This window comes from Gigantopelta aegis, chromosome 6 (assembly GCF_016097555.1).
Source record: "Gigantopelta aegis isolate Gae_Host chromosome 6, Gae_host_genome, whole genome shotgun sequence".
In the NCBI taxonomy this organism is placed as follows: Eukaryota; Metazoa; Mollusca; class Gastropoda; order Neomphalida; family Peltospiridae; genus Gigantopelta; species Gigantopelta aegis.
The window spans coordinates 75741870-75765536 of NC_054704.1; the positions used below are offsets into that span (position 1 = coordinate 75741870).

Here is a 23667-nt window from a genome sequence, read left to right on the forward strand (position 1 = left end):
CGACACCACTAATCTGATTAAAATCAGCTCCAATGGGTCTTTAATTTCCACAGGCTATAGTACAGACCAATGGAGCTGATTTTAATCAGATTGCGACACCACTAAAGCACAATCGTCGGCTATTGGATGTCAAAGATTTGGTAATTCTAACATGTAGTCTCTAAGAGGAAACCCGCTTCATTTTGTTTCCATTACTAGAAAGGGATCTATTACATGCACCACCCCTCAGACAGGATATACCGGTCGTGGTGCACTGGCTGGAACGAGAAATAGCTCAATGGACCCACCGACGGGGATCGATCCTAAACCGACCGTGCATCAAGCGAACGCTTTACAACTGTGCTACGTCCCTCCCCTTATTTTATGTTGAAAGTTGTGTATAAATTATTTTACATGATTTGAAACTTCTTGATACTGACGTAGACAGGGGGTGGGGCGAGTTGTGCCTTGGGGGCCATAACCACCTTTTATATTTTCCCGTTGCCCCATAACAACGCCGACACTCCCCATGTGGTGCCCCATCCAATATAAAATCCTGGCTACAACATTGCCTCGAATCTTTAGAGGTTACCCTTATTGCTGAAGTTAGAAATTTCTTGTCCCTGGCTGTACCTAGATCAAAATAACATGGTGTGTGTGCGTGCGTGTGTGTGTGGTAATAACGCAGTCAGACACCGTGACATATAGCATCTCCTCAAGGTAGACACAAATGGTACTTTGATCCACGTTGGAGAGACCACTGGAATTTTTCTCCTGAACAGATGTAACAAAGACCGTGGTATGTGCTATTCTCTCTGTGAGATAATACATATAAAAGATTCCCTGCTGCTAATGAAAAAGTGCAGCCATGCTTAGAGTGCGGCTGCGGGTTTTATCTCTCATTATATCTGTGCGCATGGAATTTAAATGTATTTCCTATACAATATATGTAACTGTAAATACATTATTATAAATTTATGTATTGATTGTGTTTTTCTTTTAAAGTAAAAATGGCACTTTAATTATTTTTTTTGGTAGGGTACAAGAGCGCAGCCCATCACACCACACACAAGCCTCGCCACCTAACACTACTGATGGCACTATCACCTAACTCGTGTATATAGTGCCACCCTCACCTAATACCCTAGTAATGTATCGTGACCCATATCGTACATCATCATTATAAGATGATATAATATAGATATTTATACCCTAATGTGTCACCTTCGAGTGATAAAGAGACTAAGCTCACAGCAAATACTGGTGGAAAATGACAGCAGGTGTTGTACTAATGGCCACAAGAGACAAGTTTCTGTTGCGGTTGAAGCAACAACAGGAGAGGGATGTGGATATGTCAGATATGAGCTGCCAGATCGGGAATACAAAAACAAATGTCACCTTCGCTTTACATCCTTTGTCACTCTCATTCACACTAAAGCGCATACGAGGTAGGGGAAGGGGGAGACCCCCCCCCCCCCCGACACACACACACACACACACACACACACACACACACATCAATGCTGGAGCAAATTATCAAATTCGGACAAAAACCATAGAGAAATTCGGGTAAAAGGAGCTGGCCTGAAACCTTTTCACCATATATTTCCATCATTCAATCCCGCAATATTATTTGTAAAATGCATAGTGATTAAGCAGTATTACTAACACAAATAAATGTTATCCGGATTCGGGAATTTTTGTTGAATTCGGAGGAAAATCGGTCTGCACCCCACCCTCACCCAACCTCCTACACAAATAGGAGCCTATAAGCCTATGTGCGTTATTATGTCAGTTCCACTCCAGTGGTAAAGCGCTCGCTTGATGCGCAGTCGGTTTGGGATCGATCCCCGTCAGTGGGCCCTTTGGGCTATTTTTCGCTCCAGCCAGTGCACCACGACTGGTACATCAAAGGCCGTGGTATGTGCTATCCTGTCTTTGGGATGGTGCATATAAAATATCCCTTGCTGCTACTCGAAAAGAGTAGCCCATGAAGTGGCAACAGCGAGTTTCCTCCGTCAATATCTGTGTGGTCCTTAACCATATGTCTGACGCCATATAACCGTAAATAAAATGTGTTGAGTGCGTCGTTAAATAAACCATTCCTTCCTTCCACCACTCTTACGCCATCCACTCAGTACGGTAGTGCGTTCCCCTTGCCCAATATCATTCCCACCCCAGACTTTATTCATTGCATTATCTATTCCATACCCTAGTAGATTCCCCATCATTCCACACCCTACTGTTTTTACCTCATCCTTCACGCTATACCCAACATAATATTGAGTCACCCCTTCCACATATTAGTTTGTCACCCTCGTCAAACACTTTGAGCGTCACCCACTGCACACCACAGTGCGTCACCCAGAACACACCTTGATGCGTCACCCAGAGCACACTCCTATGCGTCACCGACTGCACACCACAGAGCGTCACCCAGAGCACACTCCTATGCGTCACCCACTGCACACCACAGAGCGTCACTCACAACACACCACAGTGCGTCACCCACAACACACCACAGTACGTCACCCACAACACACCACAGTACGTCACCCACTACGTCAATATGATGCTACGGAGGTAGCATTTGTTGCTTACCGTAAATCATTTTCAGTTGTAAACGTGTCAACTACCGACTGTTGGTTTCTCAGCACTTCACGTATAAACTAGTCTGCAAACTGTGTCATATTTTACAATATATGCCACGTCTTTATACAAAAGTAATAGTCAAAATGAAAATGTCCAAGCTACCAACGAAGATGTCGGTTTATATTCTAATATTCATACTTGCCGTGTCCGCGACAGGTGATGTTTTTAATTTAATTTAAATTTTAAAAATATAATTCCAGTTAATAACAGAACAGAACACAAATTTGTTCCCTCACTCACCATCGTTGTTACATTTTTTTTTTTTTACAACAGATTGATGTTTTTAAACACATCACTAATCAATTTTAGAAATGTACGTAATTTCCGTATAATATATAAATACTTTGATAAATGTACTAAATTTCTTTATATTAGATATTTTTGGAGTTAAATAGCTGACTTTATTTGAAAGTGTTAATTCTAATGTAAACGATATTTATTTCGCTACTTCTTCCATTAGCAAAGGTGTTCTATCTTTATGTGCATATTGTAAACACATTGGTCAAGTTTTAAATAAAATCAGTAATGATATAGGTTGTCTGCCCACGGAGTTTGAAGTTACGTTTTGTTTTTTTGTTTTTTCGATTGTTTAAAATCATACATTCTCACAAAATAGATCTTCAACGTGTGGGGACAGGCAAATAAAGAAACAATCGAATGTAGAGTCTAGTAAGATAAACACATCAAGAAAATATTTTTAAAAATTCCATTAGCAGACGACATTCTTTACAGGATATAACTAATATCACTTTAAATGTTTTTAAAATAATTTAATCTTCTTTCTTTCGTTTTTAGACTTCTGGGGGGGGGGGGGTCTTCTTTTTTTTTCGTTAAATATTTAATGCTGAGATGTCGCTAAACATATAAAATATCCCTTGCTGCTACTCGGTAAGAGTAGGTTATAATATGGCGGCAGAAGTCCAAGTAAGTCTGTCTGTCTCTCTCTCTCTCTCTCTCTCTCTCTCTCTCTCTCTCTCTCTCTCTCTCTCTCTCTCTCTCTCTCTCTCTCTCTGTGTCACCTGTATTAATTATCGCAATTACCATATATTACATATCTACCAACAGTAGATTAAAATGTGTTGAGGTGTCATAAACGTAACTTCCTTTCTTTTAAATTTTTTTTCTCTACTAGTCTCAATCAAATGTCGTCATTGCTCTATATTGCACATCTACCGACCGTAAATTAAACAAAATCTGCTGGCCAGTGTGTCATTAACTTAACTGTAGACATGTTTTTAAATGTCTTTTAAAGAATGTTTGCCGGAAATACTGAAAGTAAAATCGCCCGATGAACGACTTGTGGGTGGGCAGCCGACCATTCCGTTCACCTACCCGTTCATGGCGGCCATCCAACTGACTGACGGCCACCACGTGTGTGGAGGCTCCCTCATCGACTCCCTCTGGGTCATCTCGGCGGCCCACTGCTACACAGACACCAAGTGGGTACACCATACCACTGGCATAGCCAGGATTTTATATTGAGGGGGTAATCCATATTGGAAGGGGGTAATCCATACTATGTATTTATGATTTTATAAAATCTAATACAGTTTAGAAAAACGTTTGATGAGGTGCATGGTCCCCGTGCCCCCTCCCCCCCCCCCCCATGCCACTGCAATATACGAAACATTAAAGTGGGTTTTGTCTAACGACGCCGCTAGAGCACATTGATTTATAAATCATCGGTTTCTTGCACATTTGGTAATTTTGTTATTCAGAGTCTTAGATGAAACCCGCTACATTTTTCCTTTAGCAGCAAAGGATCTTTTATATGCACTTTCCTACAGATAGGACAGCACATACCACGGCCTTTGATATACCAGTCGTCGTGCACTGGTTAGGACGGGGAAAACCCAATCAGAGAATGGGTCCATTGAGGTGGTTCGATCCTACGATGCATGCACCGCAGACGAGCGCTCTACCGACTGAGGTAGATACTGCCACGTGCAATACACGAGTACAAAACAAACTATTTAAGTATGTGTTTCTAATGTCGGGTTCAGACTACCAACTGCCAGCAAAAAGTTGGCCAACTGGACAGTTGCATTAGTCACTTTAAATAACAATAATAAAAGATTACTTAAATATAATTGGATAATCAGCGCCTTACTTAGTGGTGTCGCTTGCCCCCCTCCTCTTCCACCCCGTCCTATAAAAAAAAACACCAAATTTTTTTTGACTGGGCTATTTCGCATTCAAGGCAGAGCTACACAACTACTGTAACAAAGATTGTGGCATGTACTATATTCAGTCTGCGGTGGTGCATATAAAAGATTCCTTGTTGCTAATCGAGAGAGAGAGAGAGAGAGAGAGAGAGAGAGAGAGAGAGAGAGAGAGAGAGAGAGAGAGAGAGAGAGAGAGAGAGAGAGAGAGAGAGAGTCCAGGGAGTAGCGGCCGCGGGTTTACTCAAATGTTTGACATCCAATAGTCAATGTGCTCTAGTGGTGTCGTTAAACAAAAACCATAACTTTAACTCCATATGCATTTTATGCGAAACAGAAATCCTATATAGATAGGAAACAAGGATTAATGGTTTAAATAAAACAGAAAGAGTATTAAGCCGGTTATGTAGGCACCTAAAAAAATCCTAACTGTAGCTCTTAAAGGTTTGTAATAAGATAATATATATGATTGCAGAATAATAATTGCACTTTTCTTGGAATATATTGTGATAGAATAAATAATTATTACCTGCTCTCTTTGGATACAACGTTCTGAAATAGCTAATGGTTTTAGAATTAACTGGAGCGTGTGCATGTTTGTTCTATTGTTTTGTGTCCAGCATAAAGGACTTGCAAGTGGTTCTTGGTGACCATCAGCGATCTGTATCTGAAGGAACAGAGCAAATATTTTCAATCAGTGAAATTAAAATGGTAAGTTTTATAATACGTATTTCATATACATTCAGAATTATCTTGTGTACACATTGTCAATTTATATCTGGGGTTTTTCTTAATAATTGGTATATTATTTTAAAATTCCATACTTCTACAGTGGCGTAGGAAGGTGCCAAAAAGTGTGTGTGTGGGGGGGGGGGGGGGGGGGGAGGGACTTATATTTGAACACTTTTACACTATTATAAAGTAAAGATAAAGCAAAATATCTGAAAAGTGTAGGGCATATGCCCCCTTGCCCCCATCCCCCTGCTTCCTACGCAAGTGTTCTATACCTGTAGTAGCATAACCTTTCTGCAATTAAAACGAAAAATAAAATATAAAAAAGGAAAAAAGGATGAAAAAAAATAGGAAGAAAGAAGTCATGAACAAAAAGGTCAGACTTGAAGCCCACTCTCAATGTTATGGAAAACCATGCAATGGACACGTTGTCACCCTTACACCACAGTGAGAACATATATGGGTGTAAACATGAGATCACTCTTGCCGTCGTGTTTTCTTCTGAAGACTACGTATCCAAATTACCAAATGTGACATCTTTTAAAGATGATTAATTATTCAGTGTGCTCTAGTGGTGCCGTTAAACCAAGCAAATTTAAACTTTACGAATGAATGGACAGACATACAAAACAATACCACAAACGCGTATCTCATCCGTAACATTGAAAGGGTCTCATCCGTAACATTGAAAGTACCCGATGTAATTTTGTTGTACTGTTTCAGCACCCGTTTTACTCGGAGACTCACCGTAACGGTTACTTCCTGCCGAACGACCTTGCACTGCTCAAACTGTCACGCCCTGCCCTGTTAAACGGGTATGCCGCAACTATTGACCTCCCCCACACCTGCCCTTACAACATCACCGGCCGCCGCTGCAGGATTCTAGGATGGGGCAGACTTAATGGTGATAACGTTAATTGTTTATTACTATGCTTAATATATTACTTAGTGTCTTACCGATGTGTGTGTGTGTGGGGGAGGGGGGGGGGGGGGTAGGGCTGCGGTCATAAGTAATGAAATCACCCATCAAATTAACCTCTCTTTTAAAGACTTACTACATTGTTTAATCGTAGCTACTGAAGGCATAGGAGTACGAGACAGGACAACGGGGGTGAGGCGCAAATCCCCAAATTCGCTAAAAAAGAAAGAAAAAAAGATAGAGATACTCTGGCAAAATGAACTTGCCTAAAACCTTTTTACCCTGTATTTCCATCATTCTACCCACAATATTAGTTGTAACACTATTGTATATAGCTGTTTGGCAGTAATATGAATAAATGTTGTTATCCAGATGTGGGCATGAGTCTGTGACATGAGTCTGTGACTTTGAAATGGTGAAATATCCTCTAAAAATAGACTAAAACTGGATTCCATAGCTTTTAGTTATCAGACGAACGTGCGTTTTTTAAAATATGAGAAATGCATTTTGTGATATTAAAAATACTAGGATGACCAAAAACACCTCGAATGTACGGAAATAGATAATCTAAACAATAAAATCTAAGTAAAGTATGATTTCAGTTATCAAAAACGGCTCTAATAGTAAAAAATATGCCTTAGTGTTTAAAAACTAGGGTATGACTTTTTAATAACCTTTTGTTCTCACCAGAATACTGATTATTACATTCTGATAATGAGATATATCTCTGATATTAATAATACATTATAATATATTTATCAATATCTATCCTTCCATCCACACATATAGTTCGGATAGCATAATCTTCCGCTTTGAGAGGCAAGGACCCATCATGCCACCTTCTCACCCCATCCCATCTTATGACATCTTTGATTACTGTGGATTTTTTCGTAATGACAGGAACATTTCTGATAGCACTAAATCCTCAGTTTTGAAGAAGAAATGTGGACGTCTTTTATCTCTGTTACACAGGTGACGACCTCTCCGTGTCGGACGTCTTGCAGGAGGCCACGGTGTCAATACACAGTCTAGCAGAGTGCAGGCTCACCTGGGGCAACTACACCTACCACGGACACATCTGCACGTTCGAGCCAAACGTCTCCTCGTGCGCAGTGCGTACACTACTGTAACGTCGTTTCATATTCATTATATACTCTTCAAAAAAAGAAACGCAAAAGGGTACAAATGGGTTATAACTCCGATTTTATGTTTCCTACCGGTTCATGCTTTGTGAATATAAGGTCATTGCATGTCCCAAACACATTCCCACGGTTACATTCGATAAAACGCAGCTACTGTACAATAAAGTTCCAAAATGTGAATATTCGCAAAAACGCAGCCACGTGCAAACCATGTCACCACTGCACGTGCGTTGTCTGCACGTGCAACATGAACACCGACAGTATAAAAGTGCAGGGTGTTCGCTTGCATGGCCTCTGTATCTGGCCGACAGTTGACAATCCAGGACATGCCACGTCTCAGTGAACCGCAGAGAAACAATGCCATCGGCCGACTAGACGCAGGCGAATCCAGAACGGCCGTTGCCAGGGCATTCCATGTGTCCCCAAGCACCATCTCCAGACTGTGGGACCGTTACCAGCAACATGGATCAACACGTGACCTCCCTAGATCCGGTCGACCACGGGTCACTACCCCCGGGCAGGACCGCTACATCCGGGTACGCCACCTTCGGGAACGATTGACTACTGCCACCTTCACAGCCGCAGCAATACCAGGTTTGCGCAGGATATCCGACCAGACCGTACGGAACCGCCTACGTGAGGTAGGAATTCGTGCCAGACGTCCAGTTCGAGGTGTCATCTTAACACCACAACACCGTCGACTCCGACTGCAGTGGTGCCAGATTCATCGACAATGGCCTCAAATGCGATGGAGACAGGTGTGGTTCAGTGACGAGTCCCGATTTCTGCTCCGACGTCATGATGGAAGATGTCGCGTGTATAGGCGTCGTGGTGAACGTTATGCGGCAAACTGCGTGCAGGAAGTGGACAGATTCGGCGGGGGTAGTGTCATGGTGTGGGCAGCCATCTCACACACTGGCAGAACTGACCTGGTCCACGTGCAGGGCAACCTGAATGCACAGGGCTACATTGACCAGATCCTCCGGCCACACATCGTTCCAGTTATGGCCAACGCCAACGCAGTGTTCCAACATGACAACGCCAGGCCTCACACAGCACGTCTCACAACGGCTTTCCTACAGAACAACAACCTTAATGTCCTTCCTTGGCCATCGATATCACCGGATTTGAACCCAATTGAGCATCTATGGGACGAGTTGGACCGACGCCTCCGACAGCGACAACCACAGCCCCAGACCCTGCCCGAGCTGGCAGCAGCCTTGCAGGCCGAGTGGGCCATCATCTCCCGGGACGTCATCCGTACTCTGGTTGCTTCAATGGGCAGGCGGTGCTAGGCAGTTGTCAACACACGCGGAGGCCACACCCGGTATTGACTCCAGATGACCTTGACCTTGGTGGTGTGTCCTATCACTTACTCACAATGGACTAGAGTGAATTGTGAACAATCCTGCAACATTTGGTAATTATTGGACTCACCATTCAATAATTAAATCAATTCTCCAAATGTTACGACAATGTGGTTTTGCGTTTCTTCTTTTGAAGAGTATACATGTGTCCATGTTTAACTAGGTTTTAACAAAAAATAATTAAAAAACAATTTCCTTTATTTTAAAAATACATGTTGAAACCCATTGTGATTATGCTCTTTAACTAATATTATAACTCAGTTTCATTTAGTTTAATATTTAAATAAGTGTTTGCGTTTTAATAACGTTTTCCCGTGCGCAATTGTGTACACTACGTCATTGTTTGGTATACTATTGTGCCATACAATGGAATAGGTTCTTCACATCGCTGGGGCGAGGCGTATCCCGGTGGTACAGCGCTCACTTGATGCGCGGTCGGTTTGGAATCAATTCCCGTCAGTGGGCCCATTGCACTGTTTCTCGCTCCAGCCAGTGCACCACGACTGGTACATCAAAGCCGTGGTATGTGCTATCCTGTCTATGAAATGGTGCATATAAAAGATCCCTTGCTGCTAATCGAAAAGAGTAGCCCATCGGTTTCTTCTCTCAGTATCTGTGTGGTCCTTAACCATATGTCTGACGCTATATAACCGTAAATAAAATGTGTTGAGTGCATCGTTAAATAAAACATTTCCTTCCTTCCTTCTTCACATCGCAATATATCAAATATTAAAACAGTTTAACATTGTTTAAAGGGCGACTTGCTTAACAACTAGGCTACAATAATGAGAGAAAAACAAACAACATATTTTGACCAGGGTAGTGTTAAAGTACAGGCTGGTTATCGAATCACCTTAACAACCTGGAAAAAAACCCCACCGGAGCGGGTTACAATTACCAATCAGATTCACCAGTTGTTGGTTTATTTTAACCTGTGTTGACCCTGTTTGCGTTTTGATTTTGTGAAAACCAGAAACTTGACAACTGTAAGCTGCCATCATGACAGGTGCCACTGGTAGAGCAAGAGATTCTCCCCTTCAGCAAACAAAAGCATTAGTATATATATATATATATATATATATATATATATATATATATATATATATATATATATATATATATATATATATATATATATATATATTTAAAATGAGGTGATGCAACTTTAAAAAAACAAAAATATACAAAAATATACAATATGACAGTCTTCCTTAGAAACACAGTGGACCAATATATTCTATCCCAAGACTCGGAGAATTAACATTTAGCATAACCACAAAAATAATTTTAGGTAACCCATTATCTTTTTGCATAACCCATTGCCATTATGGTGTCCATTAAACTCGCTTAAGCAATGCACGGATGGTACAATCATTCTCACAATTTTCTTAAAGGGACATTCCTGAGTTTGCTGCATTGTAAGATGTTTCCGACTAATAAAATAGTTCTACGATTAAACTTACATATTAAATATATTTTCTTGTTTAGAATATCAGTATCTGTATATCCAATGTGTTTCTGGTCGTCTTAATATTTGTAAGCAGCACAAACTGGATTTTGTCTTCAAATAATTTCGTACGTGCGAAAAAACCCATTTTAGGAAATAAAAATGAAATTTAACCTAGTACAAATATTAGAACGATCAGAAACACGTTTAATATACAGCCACTAATATTTTATGCAGAAAAATATATTTCATATGTAATTACAATCGTTAAAAAGTATCTGTTAGTCGATAACATCTTAAAAATTGCAGCAAACTCAGGAATGTCCCTTTAAGCCTGATATTCCTCCTACTAACAATACAAGAATAAAAAGATTGGATGTGTATTTACATTAATTAAAAACATCAAATTTTTTTTTTTGGCACCCTTTGGAATCCATACCAAGCTGTGTCTTCATATTCTTTACAATAAATGTCACTGTATTTTGAAAAATCTATTGGACTCAATGTGTTGTAGGAATCATCTCCTTTAGTGGAGTGATTTTATGTCCTCTCAACCAGTGATCCATGACTGGTATATCAAATGTGGTTTTTAGTCCTGTCTATTGGAAAAGTGCATATAAAAAGATCCCTAGCTGCTTTTTTGCAATAAGACGAGCCTATATGGTGGCACCTGGCTTCCTTTCTATCGACCAAATATTGAAATAACCGTATGTTAAACACCAAATAGACGTAATGTAACATGTGCTAAGGCGTCGTTAACCAAATAATATTTTTTTCTTTCTCTTTGGTGCCAATACAAAGTTGATATATACTACTCAAAAGAATTTAAGGGTCAGACGATATTTTCGACATTATTTTCTGAATGTCAATTATATTAGCTAGACCATAATGTCACGCATGGTATTGTTCCATTTTGACGAAAGTGGGTCTAAGCAACCCATAAATGAATTAAAATCCACTGTCATTGACACTGTCGACTAGTTCTAATGGCGAAAACATGCTTACATTTGCACATAAATTAGGGCGAAAGCGAAAGGTCTGCTAAGTGCCCATAACTTGCTTTTTCACAAAGCGCTTCATTTGCACGCTTTGCACGTGTATTCCATGTTCCCAATGCTGAATTTCCGTATAATTGGAGCTTGCGTTCGTGTACGGTGCACACTCCAAATTCGACAATGGTACGACTTCAACTGACTATCGAAGATCGAGGAAGGGCCATTGCTTGGCTTCAGGATGGCAATACGCAAAGAAATGTTGCTCTGAGACTTGGTGTCAGTCAGAGTGTCGTTGGCCGACTGTGGCAACGGTACCAAGCAACGAATTCTGTTCGAAATCGTCCACGTTCGGGAAGACCCCGAAGCACTACAAATAGAGAGGACCGCTACATCACCAATATGGCTCTACGTCAACGCACAACCACTGCACGCCGATTACGTGACAATCTGCGGACTGCGACTGGAACTCGAGTGTCTGATCAAACCATACGCAATCGTCTGAGAGCCAATAATCTACGCTGCCGTCGCCAGGCTGTTCGACCACCACTCCTACCACGTCACAGAACGGCCAGACGTCACTGGTGCACGCTTCATCTGCGGTGGCAATGTGTTCAGTGGGGTCGAGTGATGTTCACTGATGAGTCCAGGTTTAGTCTCCAGTTCAGCGACGGTCGGGTTCGTGTCTACAGACGTCCTGGGGAGCGCTTCGCTGACGTTAACGTTAGACAATGTCACCGGTTCGGTGGTGGCAGCGTCATGGTGTGGGGCGGCATCTCTATCCACCACAGGACCCCCCTCTATGTGATGGATGGCAATCTGAATGGAATCCGCTATCTGAATGAGATTATCCGGCCGTTGGTTCTCCCAGGCCTTCAGCAGATTGGCGGCGGGGCAGTTTTGCAGGATGACAATGCCAGACGCCACCGCGCCAGGGTGGTAACGGACTTTCTCAGACAACAAGGTATCGCCAGGATGGATTGGCCAGCATATTCGCCTGACTTGGCCCCAATAGAGCACGCCTGGGACGAATTAGGCAGGAGAGTTCGGGATAACCATGCCCCTCCGGCCAACCTTCATGATCTGGGTCAACTTCTTATGGCAGAGTGGCAGGCCATTCCCCAAGAGTTCTTCAGACGTCTGATCAACAGCATGAGGCAACGATGTGTCGAGTGTATTCGCGCCAGGGGTGGATTCACACACTATTAAACGAATGTTCTAATGTGTAAAATCCATGTTTGACAACCTTCAACTTTGACAGCATGTCAGTTGACTTTCTTGTATACAGTGACGTTTTTTTTTTGTTTTGTAAATATGGAACAATAAATAAAAAAATTGGTGTAGTTTACATCATCAATCTAATACACTCTGAAACTTATTTGGTTATAAATTTTTGACCCTTAAATATGATAATTGTTTAGTTGTTTAATAGGCTAAGACTGATTAAAACATGTCATAATTCCTTACAGTACATGTACTACCAAGGCTTGTGTTCGCCATTCTTAGAATCTTACAGGGTGTCAGTGGCGATCCGCTGATTTGTCTTGAGATGATGACGGTTTAGTTGTTTAGAACGAGTAGACGTCTGATTAAAATATGTTATAATTGCCGCACTACCAAGCCTCGTCTCTGCTGTTCTTACAGGGTGTCAGTGGCGGTCTGCCGATTTGTCTTGAGAGGATCACCGTTTGGTATGAGTAGAATACCGGTACTATGATTAAAACATATGACGTCATAACTGCTTGCTGTCCTACCAAGCCTTGTGTTTGCTGTTCTTATAGGGTGTCAGTGGCGGACCGCTGATTTGTCTCGAGATGACCGGCTACGTCCTGGGTGGGGTCAGTTCGTGGACAGACACACAGTGCCACGACTTCCACAGCATCTACATGGACGTCAGCCAGGAGGCCGAGTGGGTTGACGCAGTCATAAACAACCTCGATTAACAAGACATGTCTGACAAGTTAACTGAAATAATGACACAATAAATGGTTTTAAGCAGACTTTGTTGTGTTAATTCATTAGTCATGCTGTAACTCAGTTCTGTTGTACAATTGTCATTAGTCTGTAGATAGTCCTGTATAATTATCTTCACTTCAATCCAGTCATATTGAATGTGAGTTAGGTGCACTTCAAACTTTGACCCTTTAAGGTCGCAATTTGATATAATGCTACCCGATGGGTTAAAGGATCAATCCCTTTTGATGAACCTATGGGGTCATTTCTCATTCAAATTGCTCCATTACTACAATGTTGAAGGCTGTGGTGCAGATTTCAATAAAATGTTACAAGTACAATATTTATTACATAACAGTATCTTAATGAACAATGTGCTTAAATGTGTCTGAAACATTCATCATTTCCATGCACAAAATGTATTGGATTGGTATCTCTAGTATGCAGCTAGACTGGAAGACAATACATAAACACTTCAAAATACTTTCATTATGCAAGGCGATTGTCAATGAAATGCCATTGCATCAGAGCCGGTTTACCCTTGTAGCACATGCTTCAGGGGGCTCTGCGGTGATGTGTACATTTATTTTTCCCCAGGTCATTTTTTCCCCCTCCCCCAAAGGAGGTTGCAAAATATATATCCCGGGAAGTGGGTCCCACTGTTATTTGTGCTACAGGCCCCGCAGATGTTGAAACTGGCTCTGCACTGCATACACCTTGGATAGATGTTACCATCTACATATCTAACTTGGGGAATGATGATCCTCAGTGGGTGAACCTTTATAGAATCTTCTGTTTGAGATTCTTCAACTACTTGATTTAACCTCAGCAACATATGAGATATCTTAGGCCATCGGTCTACAGGCTGGTAGGCACTGGGTTCGGATCCCAGTCGAGGCATGGGATTTTTAATCCAGATACCGACTCCAAACACCGAGTGAGTGCTCCGCAAGGCTCAATGGGTAGGTGTAAACCACTTGCACCGACCAGTGATCCATAACTGGTTCAACAAAGGCCATGGTTTGTGCTATCCTGCTTGTGGGAAGAGCAAATAAAAGGTCCCTTGCTGCCTGTCGTAAAAAGAGTAGCCTATATGGCGACAGCGGGTTTCCTCTAAAACCAGTGTCAGAATGACCATATGTTTGACGTCCAATAGCTGATGATAAGATAAAAAATCAATGTGCTCTAGTGGCATCGTTAAATAAAACAAACTTTACAAATGAGATATCACACTGTTACTGTTTATGCTACAAATTTTAGACAGTTTTATTTCAAATTCCTCATGTGTCATTCAAGCAAGCAGGAAACAAAGAGAAAAGAAAGAAAAAGGGGGGGGGGGGGGGGGGGGAAGAGAGGAGAAAGACATTAAATAATATATTTAAAAAACAACACACAAAACATATTAACAATTTTATTACGGTAAACAACTTCTCTCCAGCATACAATTACACACTAGTTAACAATAAATAACTTACATATTACATTTCACTTATTTGAATATTCTGCCCGATAAAACGTCATTTCCCCAACACAAACAGTCCAATTTTTTAAAGTGCCTCCTTTGCATTCTGGTCCTATACAAGCAAAAACAGACATTACACAAGTCTTTTTGCTTGTTGTAGAACACAAAGCAGACTAATCATTGTGGCATTGTGTGTTTTTCCAGTGTTATGTTTGGCGACATCCTCACTCACTTGGTTCTCACTCTTTCAGACACTCACTCTACCTGATTTGTACCGATTCCCACTTTCCCATGTTCTAACACTGCCCTGATTCCCACTTTCCCATGTTCTAACACTGCCCTGATTCCCAACCACCCAAGTTCTTACAATTCCAAGTTTCACTCTCTCCCAGGTTCGCAAATTCCCAAGTTCTCACTCTTATAAATTATCTTCTTCCAGCTTCTCACTCTCCCACTCTCCCAAGTTTTTACTCTCCCAGGTTGTTATCACCCTCCCAAGTTCTCACCATCTCCCTGATTCCCAATCTCCCAGTTCTCACTCTTACAAGTTATCTTCTTCCAGCTTCTCACTCTTCCAAGTTCTCACTCTCTCCCAGGTTGTTCGCACACTCTCCCAGGTTGTTCGCACACTCTCCCAGGATGTTCTCACACTCTCCCAGGTTGTTCACACTCTCCCAGGTTGTTCTCACACACTCTCCCAGGATGTTCTCACACACTTCCAGGTTGTTCTCACACTCCCAGGTTGTTCACTCTCCCAGGTTGTTCTCACACACTCTCCCAGGATGTTCTCACACACTTCCAGGTTGTTCTCACACACTCCCAGGTTGTTCTCACACTCTCCCAGGTTGTTCTCACACTCTCCCAAGTTGTTCTCACACTCTCCCAGGTTGTTCTCACACACTCCCAGGTTGTTCTCACTCTCCCAGGTTGTTCTCACCCAAGTTCTCACAATCTCCCTGATTCCCAATCTCTCAGGTTAACAATCTTTCTAGTTCTCACTCTCCCAAGTTCACACTCCCACAAGCTGACAGAACAGGAAAGTGGATTTCAGACTAGGGGAGCTACAAATGTAAAAACAGTTCACATAAACACACAATGTTCATCTCAACACAAAAATAAAGGCTCGAGATCATGTAGTAAATTTCTTTTCAAAAAAGTCATATATCACGTACAGTCGTTGTCACTTATTTATAATGTCGAACAAGACAGTGACATGTTAAAAATCATGGAACAATTTATCATGCTCATCTAACACATTATGTGGAAAACACAATGTTTGCTTCAGATATTGCCAGGAAATATCAAAGTCTGATAACCAGAATTGGCTATGTCCATATGTTAAGAATATTACAGTAGTTCATTAAACAAAAATTTCAGAGATTATGGTTTGAAAATTGATGGCGAGCAAGAAACTGCTCTCTTGAAATTATGTAAGAGAGCAATTACTAACAGAGTACAAATTCACTGTAAGTTTAGTAAATACATTAGTAATATCAGCAAGGCAAATAGTTTTGTGTGAGCACACATAAGCGAGAGCAATTGCTTGTGTCAAACCTCAAGGACTTTTTCAAATGTAATTAATTCTGGAGGACGTACAAGTAATAGAACCAGTGGATAGTTAAACCAGTTGAATACAAAAATAAAATTGTTTTCTTTTTAGTTTCTCCTGAATGTTTTAAATGCTAAAATGTGTAAGTTTGAAAACCATGATTTTAAACCTAATGTCACCCCTCAATATACTGTGGGGGCGAGACGCAGCCCAGTGGTAAAGCATTCGCTTGATGCGCAGTCAGTTTGGGATCGATCCCTGTCAGTGGGCCCATTGGGCTATTTCTCACTCCAGCCAGTGCACCACGACTGGTACATCAAAGGCTGTGGTATGTGCTATCCTGTCTATGGGATGGTGTATATAAAAGATCCCTTGCTGCTAATCGAAAAAGAGTAGTCCATGAAGTGGCGACAGCGGGTTTCCTCCCTCAATATCTGTGTGATCCTTAATCATATGTCTGACGCCATATAACCGTAAATAAAATGTGTCGAGTGTGTCATTAAATAAACCATTTCCTTCCTTCAATATACTGTGGTCAATAACCACATGGATAACTATGTTGATTGATCATTCTGCTCTCCCAAGTAATATATGTGCCCACACCGTTCTTGTCCTAACCATCACATCATGTAGACATGCACATGGTAGTATTCAGCCAACTTTCACCCACCGCTGTATTTAGATAAATAAATTATGATGCTTGTTTCAGCCATCAAAAGGCAACATATTATTGGTATTTATAACAAATTTGTTCTAACATGTCCGGTAGACATACATCACTAGATTGCCAGAGCTAGCTTTGTCATTCGCCAATTGGGAATTTCAAAAACAATTGGCGAATTTTATTTTCATTTGGCAAAATAATTTCATAAAATAAATGATATTTTGTTAGAAAATAACTAGATTTCTGCAGTTTTTGAAGTTATATACAGTGAAACCCCTCTAAACCGGACACCCTTGGGACCAAGTAAAATGTCCGGTATTAAGAGGTATCCTGTTTAGAGAGGTTAAGTTCTGTATCGATTTTTAAAAAAGGACCGTGAAAAATTTCCGTTTTGGGGGAATTCTGGTTTACACAGGGTCCGGTTTTGAAAGGTTTCACTGTAGATAATTTGGCGAAATTTCTGCTGACCCATGTCTAGCCGTGAGATTCAGATCTGTTCACTGTCACCCAATGCTATATTTACCAGTGTTATAATGACATAAATAAAGAAGTAAAGGTAATGGCTGGTTAGGTTGGCATTCATCAGTGGTGTTTAGTTCACCGTGACGCACCATCTTTAATTTCCGGTATGGGGTTTTGTTATGCGGTCAGTTATGTTTCATCTCATTCTTCACGCAGGTTTTGAAAGAATCCCAGTTGCCTTGCGTGTGCATCAGATGAGACTGGAAGTAAAACACACCTTTTTAATAATATACAACTAAATAACTGGCAATTCATTTATTCAAACTACATTATAAACTTCTTACCGGCCCCAATGGCGCAGTGGTTAAGCCATCGGACTACAGGCTGGTAGGTACAGGGTTCACAGCCTGGTACCGGCTCCAACCCAGAGCGAGTTCTTAAGGACTCAGTGGGTAGATGTAAGGCCACTACATCCTCTTCTCTATCACTAACCACTAACCAACTAACCCACTGTCCTACAGCCCAGATAGTTGAGGTGTGTGCCAAGACAGTGTGCTTGAACCTTAATTGGATATAAGCACAAAATAAGTTGAAATGAATGAAAATAAACTTCTTTTTTTTGTGTGTGAAAATTCAGCACCTAATACAAGTGTACAGAATTAAACGTAATCCTAAAGTCGAAACTTCACAACTAGGTCTGAGAAAAAAGAAAGAAAAATCCTTGACCCTCTATGCTGCCTAACCTTCATATACCCAACCCCTCAACCCCCCCCCCCCAAAAAAAAAATTTGAAACCCATAATGCTCTTTATAGCTTAGCCTTCATAATAAAAACTAAAATTAATCATAACTGAAATTAACTAAAACTAACTCACCTGGTGTCTCTTTAACCTATTCTTATTAATTTAAACTACAAGAAGACGTAGCTGTCAATATCCCTTTCCCCTCCACTAATGAAATGGAAACCACACTAGAATGATGTGCATACAATGTTTTGTGAAGTTATGTTTTGGAACGGTGCTCCAAAACCACTACTGGACACATGAATGGATGGTGCCTGTTTTAATATCTCCCTGCAAATCGTGTAGCAGGCAATAAAAAAATAGTCACTCATGATACTCTGGGTAGCCTATTCTTCACAAAGTAAAATAGAACAGGGCATATGATCTTTTTTTTTAAAATAAATCCTTCCTAATGAAAAGTAAAACTAATTACCCGTGACCCACAGGGATGTGGAGGTGGACAGCGAAAGAAGTTGAAAGATTGGAGGAGTTGCCGGATCGGGAAGAAATGAGATGGAATTCAAAAGGAAAGAAAGGAAAGGGGGCAGTGGAATTTAAAAAAAAATCAATAAATAAAATTTAAAAAATCTCACCCGTGACCCTCTGTGCAGCCGATCCTTCATGATTGATATGAACTCTGGGTGACTAAGATGGCCGTCTCCATCAGTATCGAAAATCTGGAAAACTGTATCGACCACGTGTCGGCCCAACGTGTAACCCGTGCACATCTTCACAGCTCGCTGGAACTCTTCTGTAAAGTAAAACACTAAAATGAAGTGCCCAAGCACACCACTAATTTCAGTAAATCGGAACTTTCCTTTTAATATTAGGCCAATGAAAACAATGCAAGTGGTTCTTGTTTCAATTTTAAATTAAAAGGAAACAGGAGACTGCAGTTTGTACCTTGTGATATCGGCTGCTGTGCAAATGTGTACATCTTCATGGCGATTGCGAAGTCATCAAGGCTGTTGAGAAACTGACAAAACTGTTTAAACTCCTGGAATGTGATTCCCTGAAAATAGATATAGAAGTTTAGATTTCAGTACATACAACTCTTACCAAATACATGATATACCAACATGCTGACATGGGACGAATCTCTGGGACAGAGAATAACATTCTGCCAATAGTCCAGTAGCCAAGTAGGCATTTTTTTCTTAATCTTGCAAAAATACCCCTAAAGCAGGTTATTGTTGATTTTGGTAGGGGAAGTAGTGTAGAATCAGAATCTGAATGATGCCCATTTGGCATCTTTGAGCGTTTTGAGTTTTTCAAGATGGCGTCCAAGATGGCGGCCGCCGTATTCCGAAAGACTAAACACGCAAGTATAAGTTGGATTTTCTATTGTAATACATCCTTGTCAATGTCTTTGTAGTCAATAAATCCCTCTAGAGAGGTTAGAGAGCAATTGGAGTCCACATAGTGCCTCAAATGACAGATATTGACAAAATTATGTCCAAAATTGACACCACAGTGAAGCGCAAAATAAACAAACATATATGTATTGGCCAATGTGAGCTCTAATGTATATAGTTTATTTTAATTGTTCTGATTTCTATTCATCATCACCATCTTCATTTTCTTCGTCATCACTGTCTGCTGGGGTATTATTGTTTATTGGATTTTCAGTTTGCTGTAGGCATGATGGAGCATTTGCAGAAAATGTTGCACGCCATTCCAGAACGATGACATGAACACTTTCGGCAAGAACATGGCTCATTGGTGCTGCATGTGCAACATAATAGACTTAAGACCGGAGCTGGTCCAGGCATAGTCGCAGCGGGCAATGCAACAGGCAAGAAAGTCTAAGTGTCATGGTCAGCCAGCCACCCAAAGTCCGCGGCATCTAGTGCAGGTGGATCTGAATCTAATGCAGCCCTCCATATGCATGCCTGGTGATGTCCCGTCTCACATGGAGCCCAAAGGCTTCTGAAGTAGGTGGAAGAGATGGCAGCTTGAAAGATGTGGCCTTGCTGTGTCCTGTCTTAGACTGCCAGATATTGAACCGTATCTGAGACATGGTTCCACTGCACTTACAGGCTGCAATGAAGTCAGTAGCTCCACTTACTATGGTCTCAATATCTATCTGGTCATTACCCAATGGTGGTGGCATGTGACCTTTTTGGAGTACCTTTACTGCCTTTACTTTCCCGACACCATAGATTGAGCTAACAGTGTCACAGCCTTTATTGTTGCAGAGATGCTCCTGAAAGTGTGCTGGCAAGTTGTCACATATGACATCAATTAACTGCACTTTGTTGTCAGTGACAGTAAGAGACACGGACTGTGGTGGGAGCAGGGATTGCAAAATAAGATAACGACGGTGGTCAGCAGTAACGGATGCTCTTCGACCACGAGTGCACCCTTTTTGTGCTGTTGTCTAAGTATCTGTCGAAGATGAGATGTACATCACAGTTCATCAGTCTAGCATGTACATATGCCGCCACGGCATTCACCAGATTCAGGAGCGTGCCAGATATTGGCCACTTGATGGTCCACAGTATTGCATAACCATCAAGCACTATCAAGTCAGGTTTTTCGCCTGTGCGAGATGATTCTTCAACTTGAAGATAATTCTTAAGTTTTGATTTTGAAGAGGCGGGTCGCATGCTGCCATCATCTAAGAATAGTGACGTGGGAATTGGTGCTAGCTCGTGAGAGAACAAATCATGCAGGTCAAAGTCTCCTGAGCCTATAATGCCAAGTGTTCTGTTGAAGATGACTTCTGTGTCAACAGTTGTGGTTGCTCCCAAGTTAATCCGTTTCCTGGTTGTAGCCATTGTGACCACAGGGCTACTTATTTTATCATAGAATCCCTGGGGTAATTTGTCCTCATAGGCTTGCATACAGTCCTTGCCAATTTGTAGAGCATTCTGAACATTCACAGATGCAGCAGGCAGTTTTCCTGATACAATGTTGAACAGAGTCGGGGAATGACCAGCTGGGTCTAATGGATCAATGCACTGGTCTAGCTTTTCTCGCAACTTCCTTCTATCAGAGGTGTCAGCCTGGATACGTGCCTTGGATTCCTCCTTATGATGGGTCGGGTGCTCGGACGAATCATCTCGCATAGTTGGCTGCAGGAATGCAAGCTGAGAGCCCATCGCTTTGTAGCACTGTCATTCAAAGTAATTCCTGTCAGGCCACCGTGACTATGTCCATACCGCATAAATGTTGATTCTATGAACATATCAGACCAGATTGAATTCGATGCACCGCAAACATGTCTCATTGTGTGCTGACCCTGCAGAAACAGTGACTGTACTTCTGTTGGAAGGGATTCCATTGACCTGAGGTAGAACAGACCATACCTTGCATAGTTTACATGTGCTGATGCAAAGAAGTATGGGACCATTTGACCCACAGCCACAAGTGAAGTGGCCAGTCCGATTCTCGTTCAGCTCGAATGAAGACCACCATTATGATAGTGGGACGCACAAAACAGTCTACCCATAACTTGGCTGTGTCACGTCTGTTGGATATGTCTGTCAGCATTGCATCCAGCTCCTCATAAGTTTCCACATCACCCATGTGTTTACGTAGTAGTTCCTCAGTGAGCATCCTAAATGCTCTCACATTTTGAGGAAACTTCTTACCAGATAACATTTTGTCTACACCACCAAAGGCATGTTTGAGAATTTCGCTCAGACCACTGTCCATCATGAGCTTGCCAACACTGCCACTAAAGCTCATGATTGTGTGTAATCCTCCCAATCGTGGGTAAATATTGCTGAACACCTCTGGAGTAGCCCATATGTTATCAATTAGGACCGTGTAAATCTGCTGATCTGGGGCTAATTCACTAAACTCTCGCAACTTTGCGATCTCGCAGTGCAATGCTAAAAGACTTACAAAGAGGTTGCTTTGTTGTCTAACAGAGCCTAAGAGACCTTTGTGAATTAGGCCCCTGCTGTTATAACTACAAACTGCTGTCCACAATTTGAACTTAACAACTGAGCTTCAACGATTGCTGTTTTCACTGTTGATGGATCTGAAGGCTTGAGATCCAGTAAGGGTCTGTATCTCGTGTCAGTGGCTGGTCTCACCATGAGATTTTGATCACGGGCTACCTTTGTGAGATAACCACCATATTCACAGGCATTAATACTGCTTAAAATTGATTTAAGAAACTATACATCCAACTCCCTCACTCTAGACAAGCTAACAGCCTGGTGGCGTAAGATGATATCACACATTCAGGGGCAAATCAGGCATAGCAGGATGTTTAGGGCCATGGTATTATTCGATAGGTAACCATATAGCAATTTGCTGGCTCATTTCACTTTTGCTGATGCTAGGTAGTTGGTGGTCAGCCGCAGACTTACAGGTGTTGACACTCTGTGGAGACTGACACAATAACATGGCCAATGCATGAGTGGATTGTAAACCATTCATTGATGAACTATATTGGCGTCATAGTTATCAATTACTGTCTGAACCAATCCATTTGTGGCATTGAAAAGTCCTTGCCCGGTGCTGTGCTTTACAGCTTGTCGAGCCGTAGATGATTTAAAGCGCATAACCTCATCATAGGAAGAAAAAATGCTATTACAATAAATTATATGCAATAGAGCTCAAATTGGCGGCAATTTTGGACATAATTATGCCAATATCTATCATTTGAGGACTCCAATTGACTACAAAAACATTGAAAAAGATGTATTACAATAGAAAATCCAACTTAAACTTGCGTATTTAGTCTTTCGGGTTACGGCGGCCGCGATCTTGGACGCCATCTTGAAAAATTCAAAACGCTCTTAGATGCCAGCTGGGCATCATTCAGATTCAGATTCTACACTACTTCCCCTACCAAAATCAACAATAACCTGCTTTGGGGGTATTTTTGCAAGGTACCCATCTCTGGCTGCTGGACTACAATGTCAACGAGCTACTCTCGATTCACTAATATCAAAACCTATATTAGCTCGGCCATTTACCTTTCGACCGACCGTTCAAAATTGCGCCAAATTCCCTCAATCAAAATTGTGCACCCTTTTGTCTTTGGCATTTAACTGCTCCATTCAAATTCCATAGCACCACCCCCACCCCCACCCGCCTGCTACCAATTTGATCGGGCTGCTGGTGATCCCTTGCACCTGCCAGTACAGGCGGTCCCTCCTCTCCCCTCCCCCCACCTTTCCTGTCATGGACGGAGGAGCCGGCCAAGGCCAGCTCTTGTGCCCACGACAGGCGTGCGCTACAACAGCTTGTTCTGAATGTGCACGTAAAACCCTATGACATGACATGACTACAATGCCAATGAAGAACACACACACAATCAATACTAATGAAGAACATACACACAACCATTTACAATGAAGAACACATACTACTAATGCCAATGAAAATTACACTCTACCAATGACAAGGAAGAACACACACTACCAATGACAAGGAAAAACAC

At 41.6% G+C, this 23667-nt stretch overlaps 2 protein-coding genes across 5 annotated transcripts in view; one reads left to right on the top strand and one right to left on the bottom strand.

Annotated features, from left to right (window-relative positions):
* Nucleotides 1-1249: 1249 nt before the first annotated feature.
* LOC121374728 (trypsin-3-like) lies at nt 1250-15324 on the top strand. The gene is made up of 7 exons (XM_041501836.1): nt 1250-1427; nt 3884-4070; nt 5414-5504; nt 6249-6429; nt 7417-7556; nt 13174-13314; nt 15247-15324. The coding sequence occupies exons 1-7, from the start codon at nt 1250-1252 to the stop codon at nt 15322-15324; spliced, it is 996 nt and encodes a 331-aa protein (XP_041357770.1).
* Nucleotides 15325-17354: 2030 nt separating this feature from the next.
* Nucleotides 17355-23667, bottom strand: part of LOC121376012 (calcium uptake protein 3, mitochondrial-like) — a 117938-nt gene continuing 111625 nt past the window's right edge. For 3 of the 4 annotated variants that reach the window (XM_041503773.1, XM_041503772.1, XM_041503770.1), the window contains 3 exons: nt 19167-19275; nt 18857-19014; nt 17593-17742 (listed from right to left, as the gene is read on the bottom strand). In XM_041503773.1, the coding sequence (XP_041359707.1) occupies nt 17668-17742; nt 18857-19014; nt 19167-19275 (342 nt within the window). In that variant the 3' untranslated portion in view covers nt 17593-17667. Of the gene's footprint in view, nt 17743-18856; nt 19015-19166; nt 19276-23667 lie in introns of all 4 variants that reach the window. The other variant, XM_041503771.1, reaches the window with a different exon arrangement.